Source organism: Lampetra planeri, chromosome 1, assembly GCF_965212315.1.
Source record: "Lampetra planeri chromosome 1, kcLamPlan1.2.h2, whole genome shotgun sequence".
Taxonomy (NCBI): domain Eukaryota; kingdom Metazoa; phylum Chordata; class Hyperoartia; order Petromyzontiformes; family Petromyzontidae; genus Lampetra; species Lampetra planeri.
Window position 1 is genome coordinate 20266267 of NC_136107.1, and position 20943 is coordinate 20287209.

Genomic DNA, 20943 nt, shown 5'->3' on the forward strand with positions numbered 1-20943 from the left:
GGTTTGTGAAGAAGGGGGTGGGGGGGGCTACACGAAACAATTTTTTGCTATTTTACCAGCTAAGGCCCACTGAGCTACATCGCTATTTTCAGAAGCGATCTGGAAATCACAAATTATAGCTCAAACGAAGTGGCTTATCGCGTGGAAAGTTATAGTAGCCAGATACACGGTATGCACGTCTCTAAATGTGGAGGGAGAAACCGGACTGGTTGATACATCACTCATCACTGTTGTTAGCCGAACTCGGGAATGGAACTTTGGTCCCCAGGGTCAGAGTGTAATGAGCTCACCAGTGCGTCACCGCTCTTGTACTTGTACCCTTTATAAATGTATTGTTATTACTGCTGCTACTGAAGGGCTAGGGTGCGGCAACAGAGGGTAGTGCTGCAAATCCAATGTTCCACTCGATTTATATGCTTCTACAACCACGCTTGCTGGCTTCACCAACCTTCACTGACCAGGGTAATTATGAGTGACCCGCACGGCGTGGGGGTGGCCCTCATCCAGCAGCGGATGCACATTCGTGCTGTACGTAGGCAATATTGCTCTTATGGAAGGGTAAATGTTATTCGAATGACAGAGCGTGGGTGTCGCCAGTAAAAAAAACGTTTTAAGACCTCCCTCGCCCATAACACATGAGTTATGTCGAACAATAACACGCAGCTCTGACACCAGAAACCGTGACGGTGAGAGCGCGATAAGTCACCTCCCTGTCGCCTTTGGCCTATACTACACTAAACACTTAATAAAACACTTTTTTACCAGGCCACAAATGATAGCACAACGAAGCGGCTTATTACATGGAAATTTCTACCAACCAAATACTCTAAAGGCATGTTCCTAAATGCGGAGGGAGAAACCGGAGGACCTGGAGAAGAATCCATGCGACCACGGGGAGAACATGCAAACTCCAAATATACAGCAGGCGTCAGGGTCGGGTTTGAACCCACGAGCTCCTGTATACCAGGCGAGATAGTTAACATCTCGTCACTAAGAGGGCCACTCCTCCCCATCGCCTATCCTCAGCCCACACAGCCCCAGGTCTTGTATTTATATCTGTGGCACCCACACCTCACATGGCTCCACCTTGCGTACTGGCGCAGTGAACAATTCACCGCTGTACATCACCCCAGGTGCATTTACCTCTCTGCCTAATGGCATTACATGAGATCAAACAGAGTATTCATTACCGCAGCATCTCCTTAAGTATAATAGCTCGAGGGAGAGCCGCTCACACAGCATCTAGCACCAAAACATTACCCCGGAGACTTGGGTTTCATTGTTGTTGTTTAAATAATAAAGAGGGGGACGCGAAAGTGAGCGCGCGATTCGCGAGCGTGCGGTTAAGTGTACCTCTTGCAGTATTAATGCCCTCCTGATGTGTGCTCTTGTGCTCTGGTGCCATATTACGTGACAGCGTTTGCTGAGCTCGTGTTATAATGTGAACTCGCAATAACTGGTGTATTTAGTTACACAGAGACAAAGATACCCGTTAAATAACATTTATTATACTGTCGAGGCAAGTTTTGTTAACGAGCACCCATTAAGGTCGGACAGGGCGCATTGGTGGGTTGTGTCGTCAGCCCCACACCAGGGAATAATTTAATACCGAGTCACCCTAGGGCAAACCCAGCACCGGTTCAATCTTCAGCACTGATCATAGCCGTGGTGGGGATAGTACTCACGGAGTGAGATTAAAAAAAACATAATTTGGCCACGGTGGGATTCAAATGCATGTTCCCAAAGAGACTGGAGCCTTAACCCAGCACCCTAGACCGCTCGACCACACTCAGACAGCAATGATAAAGATTGGGTACTCATGAACAGTTCAGATATCACTTGCCACTGATGTTAGCTCTGGCTGGGAATTTAACCCATATTTCAGGATTCATAGTGCAGTATGCTAAACCTATACGTGACTGCTCGTGTTGAGTTACACAAACATGCACATGTGTAGTGAGTCCAACCGAGTCGCAGACGTTGTTCTTTAGACGCAACACATTTATTTTAACATCAACACGTTAACACGAAGGGGTAACTGCCCCTTCACCAGATACAGCCTAGGATGGTGACCACCCAGCTAACTACACTATACGTAGGAGTTACAGCTACGAAGGGTCAGTCCCTCACTCGTGTCAGCGACCACGTGTTGATGCCTCGTAGGACATAGAGCTTCCAGCTTGTAGACGTGGAGCTTCCAGCTTGTAGAATGCAGCGACCCCAGTCCCTCTCAGGGACCCACCTTATATCCCCCCCCGGGTCGGGGCCACTGCGCTCTTGGCCCCGCCCGCCTTCTCGAGCATTCTAGCTCCCTCTCCATCCCTCTCGAGAGCTCTCCCCGGACACGTGATCACCCCCTAGCCCCCCCACCTGGGGGCCTCTCTGTGGAGACTCCGTGTCTATGGGGATTCCTGCAATATTCGCTGCGGATAGATCAGCCTTCTGGTCAGCTGTCCCACTGGCTCGAGGTGCTGCAGGAATATTCCTTTTACGTCATCCACAGGAAGGGGGCACAGGATGGAAACGATGATGGCCTGTCCAGGTTGCCTACGGGGGGCGGGTGCGCATGCACCATGGGTTCGAGTCGCTGCAGGGCCCCAGTTGACACCGCGGCCCAGTTGGTTGCAATGGCCGGCGCGGCCCCCCCTCCGGGTGTGGTGTTGCCTGTGAATTTTGGCCTGGGTCTCCCCCGAGAGGTATGGTCCAAATTGCAGATGGAGGATTCTTCTCTGCTGAGGTTACAATGCCGTGTTGGGCTAAACACCCGGAGCTCAGCTCCGTCGGCTGCCCCGGTTGTCGCTGTGCATGACGGCCTCCTCATGCGTTGGGATACCAAACTGGAGCGTTATTGCGTGGTCGTGCCCACTGCCCTGCGAGGAAAATTTACCCGAGCCATTCACAAGAAGTTAATGCACCTTGGTTACCATAAGACCTTGCTGACCATTAAACCGGACTACTACTGGCGAGGTGTGGAGAGTGATGTGGCACTGTTTTTTAAAGGTTGCCACGATTGTGCACGGCGGAAGGCCCCGGTTGGTCATGATCGGGCCCCACTGCAGTCCATCCGTTGTTTCTCGTATCAATGAGCTCATGGCACTCGACATTTTGGCCCCATTCCTGACATCCCAACGGGGGCCACAGGTACCTCTTGGTGGGGGTAAAATACCTCACGCGTTGGCCTGTGGCGTAGCCTTAAGTGGACCAATCGGCCTCCTCCATCACCGAGGCATTCGTGCAGGGGTACGTTCTGGACAAGGGTGCGCCAGAACAACTATTAACAGACCAGGGCCGAAATTTTTCTTCACGACTTCTCAAGGAGGTCTGTGACCTCCTTCGCACCAAGAAAATTTGAACCTCGTCCTACCACCCTCAGTCCGATGGGATGGTCGAATGGTTAAAACTCCATAATCCAATACCAATACTATTAACACATATGTAATGACGACTTGACGCACTTCTCTTGAGATGGCACTTTATTCAAGACACGTTCACTTGACATCAGGCGGAGATCCCCACTGCAACAGCCCCGAGTCTCCCGCGCATCTCCCTTCTATATGCCGACACGAGGCCACGCCTCCCTTCTCGATCATTCTCGCTAACTCTGGATGCTCGCTCTACCGGCAGACTCCACCGTCCTCTTCCGTCACCTGACCACGCTCCCTTCTCGAACATTCCTGTAGCCACCAGTCCCTTCACACTCACAACTGATACCCCTGTTATTACCTCCCGTGGCCACTAGTGTATTCGTACTGTAAGCTAACCTACCTGTCATTATCTCCTTATTGTCATTACACATATCTAGTTATATCAATACTTGCACAAGCATGTTTTATCAAAACACAATGCAAACACACGCACGCACACGGCTGTTAATTTCCGCGCGTACGTAAAACACGCACAAACACTCGCGTGGGTTGGCATGAATAATTATTTGCGTGAGAAAAAATTAATCGTAAGCTGATGACGACACACGCGAGTGTAACGATCAATCTGCAAGTTCTGATGGAGCAATGCCAGGTAACCTGGATTTCAGAAGTATTGATGTGTGCATGATACCAACTGCCAGTGGTTCGGTATCTCCCGCACAATGAGGGTAGTTTATGCAATGGGAAATAGGTTAAAGGTGCAGCCCTGCAATTGCTCACTGACGCCACTGCTGGTGGAAGAACATTCACTCGAGGGAGCTCTCGAGAGCTTCGATAGAGAGTATTTAGCCGACTCGTCCACGCTGCTCAGACGTCTTAAACACACATTTGGGAGCACCCACACTTGATTTCGACAAACTTAATCTGTCGATCGACTATATGTATAACACACAGGGTTACTTCCTTAGAGACCATCATTATGAAAGCCTTAAGGTAACCTCTAACATTTGTTACCACACTTTCCCAGCTTGCATCATGCCACCAGAATAACTCTACATAGGGTGACAGTAAGGTGAACTGAATATCTAAATGAGATCTTTAAAAAAAACACAAGGTTAAAATGAAAGGTAGAGGTGCAACCCTGCACCTTTAGAGTGTGTTTTGACCTACTCATCCATGCTGACCAGGCATCTTGAAAGATGTAGGAGTAGCTATGCGATAACCCCACCACAGGGCGAACCTGCTCATCGGCTCACTATGGTGCACCCATTTATACTGCCGGGTAGATAGAGGCGGTGGGGATTTAAAAAAAAAACCTTTCAACACCGTTTCACCTGCACAAATAATGTCAGAAAATTTCCATTTAAAGCTTTCGTGACTGCAGGGATTCATCTTCTTGGTTTTTTCGGTAAAGTCACGTAGAATGGAAATAATAAAATAATAAAAATAAAACATAATAAAATAATTATCACGACTCTGTCTTCTCGACAGACCTGTTCTTCACCTGAGGACGGCTGCTTGCATTATGGCCGAAACGTCGTGAGAATTATTTTATTATGTTTATTTTTATTATTTTATTATTTCCATTCTACGTGACTTTACCGAAAGAACCAAGAAAATGTCAGAAAAGTTCACGGTTTTGCACTTTGCTCCGCCACTGGACGCTTGAAATTGCGGGACTTCTCAGTGGCGAGCGCAACAAGCCTTTTAGAGAGGGAGAGGGGCGATATTCCTACTGGCAGCAACTCGGAGTGCGCATCCGTGTCGCCTTAATTGGAAGATGACGACAATGACACCGTTAGTGACTCCTCCGGCGGTGTTGATACAACCGCGGTGGTGACATCGACGGTGACCACCCATCTGCGCTTCAAGCAGCTTGACTGTCTCGACATAATCGTGCCAACATGAGCGTTAATTTATGGACTCAAAGCCCATTATTTTATCTGCAGCGCTGAGAGGTCGAACCAGACAGCGATATCTAGATTGCAAGTCCAGTGTGATAACCATGGCACCGGCAGCATGTCCCTTTTATACATGAAAAAAGTAGGCTATAATTAATTAATGCTTATCGGAGCCACGGTAGTGAGATATTAACTACCTCGCCGTATATATAGGAGGTTGTGGGTTCGATCCCGAACTCTGATGCCTGTATATTTGGAGTATACATGTTCTCCCCATCGGTGGCATGGAATTCTTTCCAGGTCCTATGGGTTTTCTCTCCATGCGTTTAGAGTATTTGGCTGATATATATTTTCACCTAAATAAGCCACTTTGTTGAGCTATCATTTGTGATCAGGTGGCTTCTGAAAAAGAGCCATAGAGCTTAGTTGGTAAAATAAAAAAATGTATTCATTATTCTCAGGTTTTTTCGGTAAAGTCACGTAGGTAAAACATTAAAAGTAATGAAAGTAAAATAAAACAAAACAAAAATAAAAAATAAAATTCACGACGTTTCGGAGGCAACACAAGTCTCCGTCATCAGGTGGGACCGTCACAGCCAGATTAGCTGCATCAAGTGAAGCAATGATTCAAGATGTAATCCCTTATAAGCAAGTTGAAGGGGGGGAGGAGAGGGGGGGGGAGTTCATCAGAATGTGGTAGCCAATGAATGGAACGTATCGGGAGGGAGGGGGGTGGGAGGGGGAGGGAGCCAACACGAAAGCTTCAAATCTAGAATGTATTCATTAGTTTAGTTCTAATGTCTTTCTCGTTTAGGTATGGCTGATGCATGGTTAGCAAAGAGCAATCAGCCTATTGGCTCTCTCCTCCCTGCCCTTTGTCAATAAGGGATTTTTCATTTTAGATATTCGTTAGATTTTCACTTTTTGAGTTTAGTTCCATTCATTATTAATAATTCCGGATATACACATGTACAACACCCTGTCTTCCTTTGCTGCTGTTGTAATTTTCGCTCTGATTGAGCTGTTGTTTCAGAACTTCTTAACATCATCTGTGTTGCAGTTGGGGTGATTTAACTGATGGTCGCGTATATTTCTTGTGATTAAATCATCACATGGAATCATCAGGAATTTAACAGGAGCTATGCAAACACTTCTGCAGGTGAGGCTTAGGTGCTTACATGTTCTTTTAAGATATAATTTTTTTCTCTGTTTTTTCTCTTCTCAAAATCTTATCCTGGTCGTGCTATCATTGTCATGTCATGAGTATACATTTGGATGCCTTGCAGAGCAGCGTAACCCTCCAGGACAGAGAACGGCCCAAAACGGCCCAAATCAGTGGATATCAGAGAGTGGGGGGGAGGAGGGCAGCACATCTTCACCTACTCTGCCACTAAGAGTAATGTGAAAAAGAGCTTCACACCTCGTCGGATTCCTCTAGCATGAATACATATTTTGATTCTGAATGTGCTTGTCACGTGACAGTCAAAGTAACACGTTTAATTCTCCGAGTTGGAATGTGGCCAAATTGGGGACGGTACCAAAATTAACGTGATTAGTTTTTCTTTTCTTTCATCTACACAGTCATTTGGTGACCGGGCTGAGAACATCAACTCGTTACACTCGAGAAACCGGTTAATCACAGGCCATTGCCAGGATTCAAACCCAGCATCTCAGCAGTGACGGCTCAGCACATCTCACTGTCATTTGTATACATCAGTAAATTGCATTAAATTTTATTCATGCGCTGTTGTAGAGTATTATGGGTAACATTTATCTCTCCACATGAGCGTTGATTAGTTCTTAGTCCAATTAGCTTTCTTGACCAATATTCTCTGACTCCGCTGATGAGATTCAGAAGGTCAAATTCAGTCCAGAGTGTGCTCGCTTAAACAAATGCTGCTGGTCTGGAAAGCCCCTGTGTTCTGTTAGACTAAATATATTTCATTTGTACGTGGAAAGACAAAACAGAAGAGAAGTCTGTTCATTTCATTTATTTATGGTACGTAATATATGATGTGAAGAACAATTATTCCGTATACGCACATTCAAATCTCAGCCGTGGGAATTTGTAAAAATAATAAAAATTACTGCGCAATTTTTCTCAGCGCTTTGATCCTGCATGTTTTCCAAATCCCCTTTTTTATTCGAATAAACAGCACTCATTCGAGCCCAAAAGAGGAAAATATAGTTGTTGACTAGACTCCCCTTGACACTTCGTAGAGATTTATGGTGCGTCTATCAGCCAGCAACACGACCACTTATGTATACGAAGCAGCTGCAATTCAGCCCAGGTGTTTGAAAATCTTCAACAAACATAATAAATTGCCAAAATGCTTCGCATTTCAAAGTGACAGCACCATTATTGCATGTATTTTGGACGCAGTCTACCTTTGAGTGGCTCTGTTGTTGTCAATTATGGTCGAATAATTGCCAAGAAATTACAGTATTCTCACGATATAATAATCTGTATTTAGAGTGGAGAAATCCGATGAGCTATGTAGCTGTTTTCACAGATATCCAGTATCACTACAAATTATAAAATAACAACCAAAACACAGTAAGCATAAATACGATGTAGTTTTTTTAGATCATATAAAATCCATGAATTGTAAACAATGATGACGCTTGAATTGCATCGCAGGTGATTACTTTGAGAATACTGACCAAATGCATAACGAAAAAAATCTAATTGAGAGATGGGGACAGCAAAGCAGACGACACAGTGGCGTGGATAACACCATTGCCTGTCCAGCATTGTCCCTCTTACCGGCGTGAACACAAATGCAAGCACTGTCTGCAACTGATGAGAAAACTCACCGGCAAGATATGTGTGCGGGTTAGACAAATACGATAATATATCCACAAAAAGGTACTTCATAGATGTCCAAGGCTGTGCTGTATAGTTCTCTGATGTTGAACCGCGCGTTGGTCGACATGGCACGTGACATTTTGCTCCACACGTCAGAGGCAGGTATTTGCATGAAGGAATTTGAGATGGCAAAAATCTAAACAGAAAGTGTCAGCATGCTTTGCATGTCTAGATGACAGCCCCATTCTTACATATGTAAAGACAGTGCGGAGCGATAGCGGGACAGTATGGTTCCCCGGGACCATGGTTACTAATGGACGTGCTAATGATGATTGATGGGACGAGCGTTGACGGGGTCACGTGAGGGGGAGCACGGGATCCAATGGCAGGGCCAGGTGCGGCGAGGAAAATTCAGGAATAAGGGCGTGGCCAGACTGGGCGAGGATAAAAGCCAGCGCGAGCCGGAACTGTGGGCTGTTTGGTGGAGGAAACCGTCGTCGTCATCGCCTTGGATCGAGCCGTCTCCATCGTGTGCGAGTTGTCTTGAGACTAGAAGCTATGTTGTCTCTGAATAGGGGTGTCTCACTACCCAAGTGTACAGAGTCACTTACTTGTTGAGTTGTCAGTGGACTCGATTCATAATAGATATACAGAAGACAAGACGGTGTCTCTGAGAGCTACATCTCCTTTAAAAGCCACCGGTGGAAATTAACTGATCGAACGCATGGCATTTTGATTTTCGGAAGCAGATAATTGCTGCGTTCTGATTTTTACGCACCACGTTGAAGGTGAAGTTTGTCTGAGGTTGAGATCCAGGACGGGATTCAGATACCACTCATTTGGGAATTACTGTGCTGTTCCAGCAGGTGACAATTCAGGAGACCAGGACAGAGTCTCATTTGCGAGAGCCACCTCGGTCATGGAAAATCAGATCACTGGGATCAAAGTGCTGAAGGCTAACAGCTACTATGTCGCAAAGTTCCACCGTATAGCCTTAACAGACTGTAACAGCAAGCGCTGTTAGCGGCAAGCGCTGTTAGCGGCAAGCGCAGTTAGCGGCAAGCGCTGTTAGCAGCAAGCGCTGTTAGCAGAAACTATTATGGTTGGCACAGCACACGAGGCAGTGAGTAGCGAGCACCACGCCTGGCACCCTTTGTCTCCCGAGTGGCGATGGTTACACACCGCATCACTTACTAATTTGAGGCTGAGTCGATCTAGGGGAGGGCCAGGTCCGGTTTATATATTCGTCACTGGTGTTGACCGTGAGCGGGAACCGAACCCTGGTCGCCAAGTTTCATAGCCCAGTGCACGAACCACTACACTACCGCTCCCCACATACATACACACTTACGTCTGACTTGTCGTTTCAATGCCCCGTCCACAGGCTCGCTTGCAACTGTGGGAGAGGTTAGGGAGAGAGGGGTAATGGCAGAGGAATGGCAAATTAAGAAGAGCAGGGTCGGGTGAGGGACAGGGATGGGAGTGTGGGGTAGCAGAAGGGGAGAAGGGATAGAGGTGACAGAGGAATGACACGCACAATCATTAAAGTCATTAGACCTCGCATCGCAACCCAGGTTTGAAACAGTACCATACAATACCCCCCTCGCAGAGCATTTGAAAACCCAGTTATCTTGCAGGATTTTCATAAAATCACCTGTAATCCACACCGCAGTTTTTGTAAGGACATTATTAAGCGCGGTGCCCTCTTTAGTTCATGTACAGTGTGGGGTATGATTGTAATCAGCAGTCATGTTACCATTGCAAGAACGATTTTTGTTATTACTCTAAACCTAAAGTCAATAACTATATTTCCTTTTTTGGGCTCGTGTGTGTGCTGTTGATTTGATTAGAAAAGGGGGATTTGGAAAACATACAGGATCAAAGCGATGTGAATAATTGCGCGTGATTTTTTTATTTTTACAAATTCCTACCGCTGACATTTGAATGTGCGTATACGGAATAATTGTTATGCACATGATATATTACATACAGTAAATAAATGAAATAAACAGACTTCCTTTCTGTTTGTCTTTCCACATAAAAATGAAATATATTTAGTCCAACAGAACACAGGCCTTTCTAGACCAGCAGCATTTGCTTAAGCGAGCACACTCTGGACTGATCTTGACCTTCTGAATCTCATCAGCGGAGTCAGACAATATTGGTCAAGAAAGCTAATTGGACTAAGAACTAATCAACGTTTATGTGGAGAGATAAATGTTACCCATGATACCCGACAACAATGCATTTTGAAAATTGAATGCAATTTACTGTAGTAAACAAATGACAGTCGGACGTGCTGAGCTGTCACTGTTGAGACGCTGGGTTTGAATCCAGGCAGTGGCCTGTGGTTCTTGAGCGTAACGAGTTGATGGTCTCATCCTGGTCACCAATGAATGCGTAAATGAAATAGTTGACAATGGGCACGGAGGAGAGAAGCAAGAGGCTGATTCATCTTTGGTAACCATGCACCAGCCATACCTGAACGAGCCAGAAATTAGAACTAAACTATAAAAATGTTTTACCAGGCAAGGCCCACTGAGCTCTGTGGCTCTTTTTCAGAAGCAACTTGGCCACAAATTATAGCTCAACGAAGTTGCTTATTTACGTGGAAATATATAGCAGCCAAATGCTCTAAACGCGTGTTTTTCTACAAGTGGAAGGAAAAAGCGGAGAACCCGGAGAAAAATCCACGCGACTACAGGGAAAACATGCAAACTCTAAATATACAGGCGTCGGTGTCGGTATCGGGATTGAACCCACAACTTCCTGTATAACAGGTGAGATAGTTAACATCTCACCACCTCGCCACCGTGGCAGTGATATGGCCCCTCATTGGACGCTTTTTTGCAGAGATCCGCAGTTGGAGCCTGGCGGCCACCCTTCGTATTACTGTGGGGGGTATTCTTTGGGTCTTTCGGTCAAGTCACATAGATAGATTCCAAGGAAATAACAAAAAACTAAAACTGCGACGTTTCGATCGCAACACAAGTGGTCGTCTTCAGGAAAAGGGGGGATAGCTTCCAAAGGCAAACTATTTATATGGGTTTGAAATGGGCGTAGCCCAAATGTCAGCAGCCAATGTTAGTGCAAGTGGTGGGCAGCCAACCGACGGTGGTTGGTTTTCCAACAATCAAAGGGCTGCCAGGTGAACATGTGCATGTTAATGAGAGATTAGCATGTTAATGGGAGATTAGCATGTTAATGAGAGATTAGCATGTTAATGGGAGATCGCAGAGCCGCAACCGAGGGGTCGGCACGCGAATTGGCTGTGTTAGTGTGAATCCTGTGAAAGCGCAAGTTTGAAATGGGCGTAAAGCACAACTAATATCGGAAGGTGGTATGATGGGAGCATCATAGCCAGTTATGACTTAAACTGGTTGATAACGTCCTTCCAATGATTGCTCAGTTTGTACCCATCTTCTCGGTTGAAACTGTGTCTGTGTCTATACATATGCATGGCTTCATGAACGAATCTTTGTTGATAGCCAGTGGGCTTGCAAAGTACCTTCGTCTTAGAGAAATCTATTTCGTGTGATTCCACCGCATTAAAACAATGATCAGCCACGACCAAGGTATTGGTCCTACCGTGTTTCAGATCTGCCTTATGTTCACGAACATGGTCCGAGACATGTCGCTTAGTTTCCCGAATGTAAAATTCGTGATCTGATCTCATCTGTGAAGGATGTGATCCCTGACATGCAATACTCCCGCGTCTACAAACTAAGCTGTGTCTGCGGCAGTAGCAAAAGACCCAAAGAATATTAATTCCTGCAGTGACGAAAGCTTTAAGTCAGGAATTGGGATTAGAAATGAAAATGATCTCCCCCTATTGGCAGACTAATGCCCGTTAGCAGGCCAGGTGCTGAGTTACCTCCTTGTGTCCAAAGGGAAATCTGCCATTGGGGGGCTGCCAGTTAAAATGTTTGAAATTAAATATAAGGTGCTTATCACGTCCATAATGATAGTTTTTTTTGGTTAGATCACGTAAATATGAATGTGATCGTTAAACTCGGCACCACCCAACACAATCAATTAGTATGGGTTGTCACATAAACAAAACATGCCAATTCGTTACTAGTTCAGCACACCGGCGTGTTGGAGAGTCAACCCACAACAGTTACAATTCGAGTACCGTAACGTGCCGCTGGTCATTACACCCAGCTTCATCAGGCGATAGCCAGAATTGTGAAAAAGTTATCTTGTTTCGGTCTTAAATTGAGCAATGGTGATGTCATTACGGCGAGCCTTCGCGATCTAAACCAAAAAAACCTATGGAGGATATTAGTCTCGAAAGCCTATGTGTTAAATCATCTTCTTAGGTTTTTTTTCGGTAAAGTCACGTAGAAAGTAAAATAAAATAAAAACAAAAATCACGACGTTTCGGAGGCAACACAAGTCTCCGTCATCAGGTGGGACCGTCACAGCCAGATTAGCTGTATCAAGTGAGGCAATGATTCAAGATGTAATCCCTTAAAAGCGAGTTGAGGGGGGAGGGAGAGGGGAGCTCATCAGACTATGGTAGCCAATGAAAGGAACGTATCGGGAGGGAGGGGGGGCGAGGCCAAAAGGGTGGGCGATCGACGTGGGAGCGCTTGTGCGCAAGCGGCCAATTACTGCACACGCCAACACAATGGAGCGATTGTGCGCAAGCGACCAGCCACTGCACCCGCCAACACAATGGGCAGAGAGGAGGAGGGGAGGTCTAATACACATGATAGACAAAAGAACGAAAATGATGATGGGTACAAACTTAGGGGGAGCTCATCAGACTATGGTAGCCAATGAATGGAACGTATCGGGAGGGAGGGGGGGCGGGGGGGGGGCGAGGCCAAAAGGGTGGGGGACGGACGTGGAAGCGCTTGTGCGCAAGCGGCCAATTACTGCACATGCCAACACAATGGAGAGAGAGGGGGAGGGGGGGTCTGATACACATGATAGACAAAAGAACGAAAATGCCCATGTTTATACCAATGCTGGCTGAACAATGAAGAGAGTACTGTTAAAATAACTGGGGATGTTAACACTCGGTAAAGTACAGTAAAATAGTGCCTGTCAGATAAGATGGTCCAAAAAATTTTTGATTAAGTCTTTTTTGCGTGGTTGATAACATCTTTCCAATGATTACTAAGTTTGTACCCATCATCACGGTTGAAATTATGTCTGTGTTTGTATATTTGTATGGCTTCGTGTACAAACCTTTGATGGTAGCCGGGAGGTTTGCAGAGAACCTTGGTCTCGGAAAAGACAATTTCATGAGAGCCCACCGAGTTGTAGCAATGATCGGCCACGGCAGAAGAATCAGTTCTGCCGTGTTTCAGATCTGACTTGTGCTCGCGGACACGATCAGAAACATGACGTTTCGTTTCTCCAATGTAGCAATCACCACAAATGCAACTCAATTTGTAGACTCCAGGATACTGTAAGTCAGGAACGACATCCTTCACGGATGGAATCAGATCACGGATTTTATGCACTGTACTGAATCGGACTTGGATCTTATGTTTGTTTAGAATTTTGGAGATCTTTTTGGTCACGCCAGCTATGTATGGTAACGTGATGGTTTTGGTCGGAGTTTCATGTGGCTGTTTCTGTGTGGTGGGAGAGACAGCTTGGCGGATAGTACGGTCAGAGTATCCGTTCATCCTGAGGGCCCGATGTACATGTCTTAATTCACCGGTCAGGTGGTGTTTGTCAGAAATGCCATGTGCTCTGTGGTATAGCGTTTTGATGAGAGAGTTCTTTTGGGATGGGTGGTGGTGGGAATCCGGTTTCAAGTAGGAGTCTGTGTGGGTGGCTTTTCTGTAGACAGAATGTCCCAAGGAACCGTCAGGACTCCTCTCAAACAGAATGTCCAAGAATGGTAGTTTACCGTCTTTCTCCACTTCCATGGTGAATCTGATGGATGGGTGTCTAGAATTGATGTGGTCCAAGAAGTGGTTCAATGCTGGGAGGCCATGTGGCCAGATGACGAAAGTGTCATCCACATATCTCTTCCACAGGGAAGGACGCAGGGTGGATGTCTGGATGGCGTCTGATTCAAACTTTTCCATGAATATGTTGGCTATAACTGGTGAAAAAGGGGAGCCCATAGGGGTACCCTCATTCTGTTTGTAGAAGGTGCCATTCCAGGTAAAATAGGTGTTGGTGAGGCAATGCCTAACCAGCGCAGGTGCATCAGAATTCAATCCATGTTGGACTAAGTCCTCAATTATTGTTAGGGTGTACGGTACTGGGACTTTGGTAAACAAAGATACTACATCAAAGCTGACGAGGATGTCATCAGGAGATAGTACCATGTCCTTAACCATAGAGACTAATTGGGTTGAGTTGAGTACTGCTGAAGAGGTCTTGCCTGTGAAAGGGAGCAGAGTATCTGATAGAAAACGGGCTAGTTTGTACGTAGGAGAGTTTATCGTCGACACAATGGGTCGTAGCGGGGTGCCTTCCTTATGGATTTTGGGAAGACCATAGAGTCTGGGAGGTCTTGCCGCCGATGGTTTTAGAGAGGGACGTTTGCTTGGTTCGATTAACAGTATCATCACGAGTTCGACTTCCCTAATCGAACCAAGCAAACGTCCCTCTCTAAAACCATCGGCGGCAAGACCTCCCAGACTCTATGGTCTTCCCAAAATCCATAAGGAAGGCACCCCGCTACGACCCATTGTGTCGACGATAAACTCTCCTACGTACAAACTAGCCCGTTTTCTATCAGATACTCTGCTCCCTTTCACAGGCAAGACCTCTTCAGCAGTACTCAACTCAACCCAATTAGTCTCTATGGTTAAGGACATGGTACTATCTCCTGATGACATCCTCGTCAGCTTTGATGTAGTATCTTTGTTTACCAAAGTCCCAGTACCGGACACCCTAACAATAATTGAGGACTTAGTCCAACATGGATTGAATTCTGATGCACCTGCGCTGGTTAGGCATTGCCTCACCAACACCTATTTTACCTGGAATGGCACCTTCTACAAACAGAATGAGGGTACCCCTATGGGCTCCCCTTTGTCACCAGTTATAGCCAACATATTCATGGAAAAGTTTGAATCAGACGCCATCCAGACATCCACCCTGCGTCCTTCCCTGTGGAAGAGATATGTGGATGACACTTTCGTCATCTGGCCACATGGCCTCCCAGCATTGAACCACTTCTTGGACCACATCAATTCTAGACACCCATCCATCAGATTCACCATGGAAGTGGAGAAAGACGGTAAACTACCATTCTTGGACATTCTGTTTGAGAGGAGTCCTGACGGTTCCTTGGGACATTCTGTCTACAGAAAAGCCACCCACACAGACTCCTACTTGAAACCGGATTCCCACCACCACCCATCCCAAAAGAACTCTCTCATCAAAACGCTATACCACAGAGCACATGGCATTTCTGACAAACACCACCTGACCGGTGAATTAAGACATGTACATCGGGCCCTCAGGATGAACGGATACTCTGACCGTACTATCCGCCAAGCTGTCTCTCCCACCACACAGAAACAGCCACATGAAACTCCGACCAAAACCATCACGTTACCATACATAGCTGGCGTGACCAAAAAGATCTCCAAAATTCTAAACAAACATAAGATCCAAGTCCGATTCAGTACAGTGCATAAAATCCGTGATCTGATTCCATCCGTGAAGGATGTCGTTCCTGACTTACAGTATCCTGGAGTCTACAAATTGAGTTGCATTTGTGGTGATTGCTACATTGGAGAAACGAAACGTCATGTTTCTGATCGTGTCCGCGAGCACAAGTCAGATCTGAAACACGGCAGAACTGATTCTTCTGCCGTGGCCGATCATTGCTACAACTCGGTGGGCTCTCATGAAATTGTCTTTTCCGAGACCAAGGTTCTCTGCAAACCTCCCGGCTACCATCAAAGGTTTGTACACGAAGCCATACAAATATACAAACACAGACATAATTTCAACCGTGATGATGGGTACAAACTTAGTAATCATTGGAAAGATGTTATCAACCACGCAAAAAAGACTTAATCAAAAAATTTTTGGACCATCTTATCTGACAGGCACTATTTTACTGTACTTTACCGAGTGTTAACATCCCCAGTTATTTTAACAGTACTCTCTTCATTGTTCAGCCAGCATTGGTATAAACATGGGCATTTTCGTTCTTTTGTCTATCATGTGTATCAGACCCCCCCTCCCCCTCTCTCTCCATTGTGTTGGCGTGTGCAGTAATTGGCCGCTTGCGCACAAGCGCTTCCACGTCCGTCCCCCACCCTTTTGGCCTCGCCCCCCCCGCCCCCTCTCCCTCCCGATACGTTCCATTCATTGGCTACCATAGTCTGATGAGCTCCCCCTAAGTTTGTACCCATCATCATTTTCGTTCTTTTGTCTATCATGTGTATTAGACCTCCCCTCCTCCTCTCTGCCCATTGTGTTGGCGGGTGCAGTGGCTGGTCGCTTGCGCACAATCGCTCCATTGTGTTGGCGTGTGCAGTAATTGGCCGCTTGCGCACAAGCGCTCCCACGTCGATCGCCCACCCTTTTGGCCTCGCCCCCCCTCCCTCCCGATACGTTCCTTTCATTGGCTACCATAGTCTGATGAGCTCCCCCCTCCCTCTCCCTCCCCCCTCAACTCGCTTTTAAGGGATTACATCTTGAATCATTGCCTCACTTGATACAGCTAATCTGGCTGTGACGGTCCCACCTGATGACGGAGACTTGTGTTGCCTCCGAAACGTCGTGATTTTTGTTTTTATTTTATTTTACTTTCTACGTGACTTTACCGAAAAAAACCTAAGAAGATGATTCCTTGCAGTCACGAAAGCTTCAAATCTAGAATTATGTGTTAAATCTTTATTTATTTATTATTATCCATACCCATAACCCCACCTCTGGTGCTTAACGTGGTTTAAATTACAAGAGGAGCATTTATTGGGTCCTAATTAAGAAGTAAGAGAAACAGCTTAGCTTATTCAGATTACAATGTATTTATTTAAGATGATAAATGCAATTGCTGCTTTCAAAAACAGAAATGTGCTGTGGTTGACCTGGTAATTTGATAGTCGTGTCCTGAATAAAAATCACTGTAATAGGATAAAAAAAATTACCAATTTTGTCACGTGCAGCTTATTTTGACTTAAAACGCATGCACTACATCTGTAAGACAAAATTATGCAACGGAATGCATGTTACCATAGTACTGTATACACATTTTAGAAGTATACACTTGCATTGTTATTCGTCCCTTCAAGTATCTCAACCATTTTTTAATGGTCTGCGCTGCACATATTCGAACGGTCACGTGAGGCACACCGTTGAACCGCGCGCACAGAACAACAGCTCCTGCTCACGGCCGTCAGGATTTCGATGAATAAAAAATAATCGGCAACGCCAGAACTCTACCTTGATCGGTTCCAAAAGTCGTTCACAATTCCTCCTTGCAACCTGCACACTCCTCGCGCACGCATTCCCCAAGCCAGCCTGCCTGCTTGTATCCCCGCCCTGACCTCGGTACCCTGGCTCACTCGGGCCCAGATCATGTATATATACACAAAAATCTTCTATATATATGTAGTAGGTTCAAATTAGGTGCACACACACGCAACTTGGAGGCAACACTATTTATTAAACGGCAAGTAATATAACACTGTACATAAGGTGGTGACCACCTTCCTCAACTCACTAACACTCTGGAACACGACACAGACTGGACCAGGCAGGCAACGGCCTGCCTGGCCCAGGACGACGACTCGGGACTTGACGACCGATGATGTCTTCACTTTGGAGTACAGTACAACAGCAGCCTCGCTCTGCGTTCACACCACGCTTATATTTGGTTTCGCGTGGCTGGCTCCGCCCCGGCGTGGCTGGCTCTCTTCAGGCCACGCCTCCCTTCCCAGGACACGCCTCACTTCCCCCACCTCTGGGAGGGTCCGGATCCCTCCACCACGCGACCCCCCAGGCACCCCCTTGGGGCCCCCAGCCTTCGTACGGGCCGACACAGTAGTGACCTTTCTCTGTCACTACATCACCCCCTCCTGTATAAACACACAGCCGTCCCCGGCTGTAACACAACTGTGAAACATCGAAAAGGTGTGCCTCCGAACCAACAACATCAATAAATGACCGGCGACCGATAAGAAATACAATCACGTAATATATACAGAATCGACGAGGGTAAAAGGGAACCGCATAGAAAACGGGGAATTAACAACAATTATACATGAAAACTGGCTAACCCACTTACGCTCCAGCACAGCCCCCCCACCCGTTAGAATCACGCATGCAATGACAGTCACCCGTTAGCACCCCCCCGCCTTTCCGACGTGGCGTCACAACTAGTAGCACGCGTCGGCCATATCGGGGGGGGAATTTCCATGTAACCACCCCACCGCCTTTCCGATGCGGCGTCACAACCAGTAGCACGCGTCGGCCATATCGAGGGGGGAATTTCCATGTTACCACCCCACCGCCTTTCCGACGCGGCGTCACAACCAGTAGCACGCGTCGGCCATATCGGGGGGGGGAATTTCCATGTTACCACCCCACCGCCTTTCCGACGTGGCGTCACAACCAGTAGCACGCGTCGGCCATATCGGGGGGGGGAATTTCCATGTTACCACCCCACCGCCTTTCCAACGCGGCGTCACAACCAGTAGCACGCGTCGGCCATATCGGGGGGGGAATTTCCATGTTACCACCCCACCGCCTTTCCGACGCGGCGTCACAACCAGCAGCACGCGTCGGCCATATCGGTGGGATTTTAACCCAGTCTCTCTCCAAGACTCGCATCGCAGCATATAGCTGTACCGACCAAGCCGAGACGACCCATCGTTCACTCACTGCACAACATGCACCCTAACAACTGAGGGATACAGTCCCAACGTAACAGGACAACTCCACCTGAACCTTACGAATCTCCAGCCCACTGTTTCAACACACCTCCGAGTGTCTCACTCTCCGGGCCGTCAGGTCAAGCCATCAGACACAGCATGATGGGACCACACTCTCTGAGCCATGTGAGCGCACAGCCCACTTGGCTAGACAAGCCACGGAGTGTCTCGATCTCCGGGCTGTCAGGTCAAGCTGTCAAGACAGCATGACGGGACCACACTCTGAGCCATGTGAGCGCACAGCCCACTAGGCTAGACAAGCCACGGAGTGTCTCGATCTCCGGGCTGTCAGGTCAAGCCGTCAGCCATTGCATGACGGGACCACACTCTCCGAGCCATGTGAGCGCACAGCCCACTAGGCTAGACATACCACGGAGTGTTTCAATCTCCGGGCTGTCAGGTCAAGCCGTCAGCCATTGCATGACGGGACCACACTCTCCGAGCCCTGTGAGCGCACAGCCCACTAGGCTAGACATGCCACGGAGTGTTTCAATCTCCGGGCTGTCAGGTCAAGCCGTCAGCCATTGCATGACGGGACCACAACGTTCATGTTAGACACGCAACACTCACTGGGCCATCCTGGTCAGGACCTGCGCCCCAAGATAGGTGACAGCCAGCAGCACAATTCCAAATCCCTGGCCGCATGTCACCATCACAATTTAACATCATCACAACACATACAATTTGAATTATGATCCCCCACAGAACTGATCCAATGCCGAACAGGTACGCACAATTTGTGACGATCCCGAATATTCAATGGGTCACAACAATACACCTCACATCCCGTATCCGTACACATCATCTCCGAGACTCGCATTGCAGCATGCAGCTGTACCAACCGAGTGGAGAGCAACGCAATTTGACGGCAATTAACGGAAACGGACCCCCGATCCATGTAGAACACAAGGAGCATTCTCGCACAAAAGACATCATCTGTGCAACAACGGACAGGAACCAACCAGTGAGTTTGAAACGAATCGAACCTGTCATTTCAAAATCTCCTTCAACATTAACCATGGGACTCAGGGCATTCGAATTTTGAGAGCAAAAAAACTATACACAAACCCCAAGAATCGCCAAATTGATTAATACAGTATATGCAGTATATGAAATTCGTACAGTGAATCATTTGGCGCAATGCTCCATCCAGTCCCCACATGGCAACACACACAATCAATACTCCAGACAATCCGTACATAGTAAATAATCACAAGCAAGTACCCAACATTCCATACACTGTTAACAATTCCAAGCAAAGCTCCATACGGTCTGTACCTTGGCAACAATGACGATCAAAGTTTCTTACAGTTACACGTGGCAATCACGAGCGAAACTCCATACAGTATACACAATAACAACGGCGATTTCGCAACAAAACGATGTAACAACACGAGTCATTAACACGGCAACATACAGGATATCAACGGAGCTCGGGACACCAACACGAATTAATCATTAACTACACCCAGAAGATACCGATCTCGACGCCGTATTTAACAACAACACTTGTTACAAGCAGAAACCCGCATGGTCGCCGCGTCACTTTATCACGCACACAACCGGACGAACACGCTCCGCAACCCAGCGAGTTAAAAAAAAAACACCCGCGATCGCAACCCGGCAAACGCAAGATGGGTGAAGTTATTATTATTTTTCTTGAGGCCGGGTGCTTGTCATGTCACGACTCGCCTGGCAAACTGTGAATAGTGGAGGGCGGCAAGGTGGAGCACTGGGACACCCCGAAGAATCTTGCATGGTGAACACAGCCTGCTCTTGCGAACCCATCCACCTCTCGCGCTCGAGCAGAAGGCTGGAACTCCCCCTCTGCAGGCGTTGATGTCGGCGGGAGCGGCATTTCGGCAGCAGGAGCGGCGTTTTGGCGGGAACCGCGCCCCGACCAGCCCTCGAGTTGGCGGGAACCGCGCCCCGACCAGCCCTCGAGTTGGCGGGAACCGCGCCCCGACCAGCCCTCGAGTTGGCGGGAACCGCGCCCC

At 47.2% G+C, this 20943-nt stretch overlaps 1 protein-coding gene across 3 annotated transcripts in view; it reads right to left on the reverse strand.

The window, feature by feature from the left end:
- LOC144719915 (dual specificity calcium/calmodulin-dependent 3',5'-cyclic nucleotide phosphodiesterase 1A-like) overlaps positions 1-20943 on the reverse strand; it is a 201167-nt gene that overhangs the window by 141945 nt on the left and 38279 nt on the right. For all 3 annotated transcript variants that reach the window (XM_078596249.1, XM_078596268.1, XM_078596258.1), the window contains exon 2: positions 9427-9471. In XM_078596249.1, coding sequence (XP_078452375.1) covers positions 9427-9471 — 45 coding nt within the window. The remainder of the gene's footprint in view (positions 1-9426; positions 9472-20943) is intronic.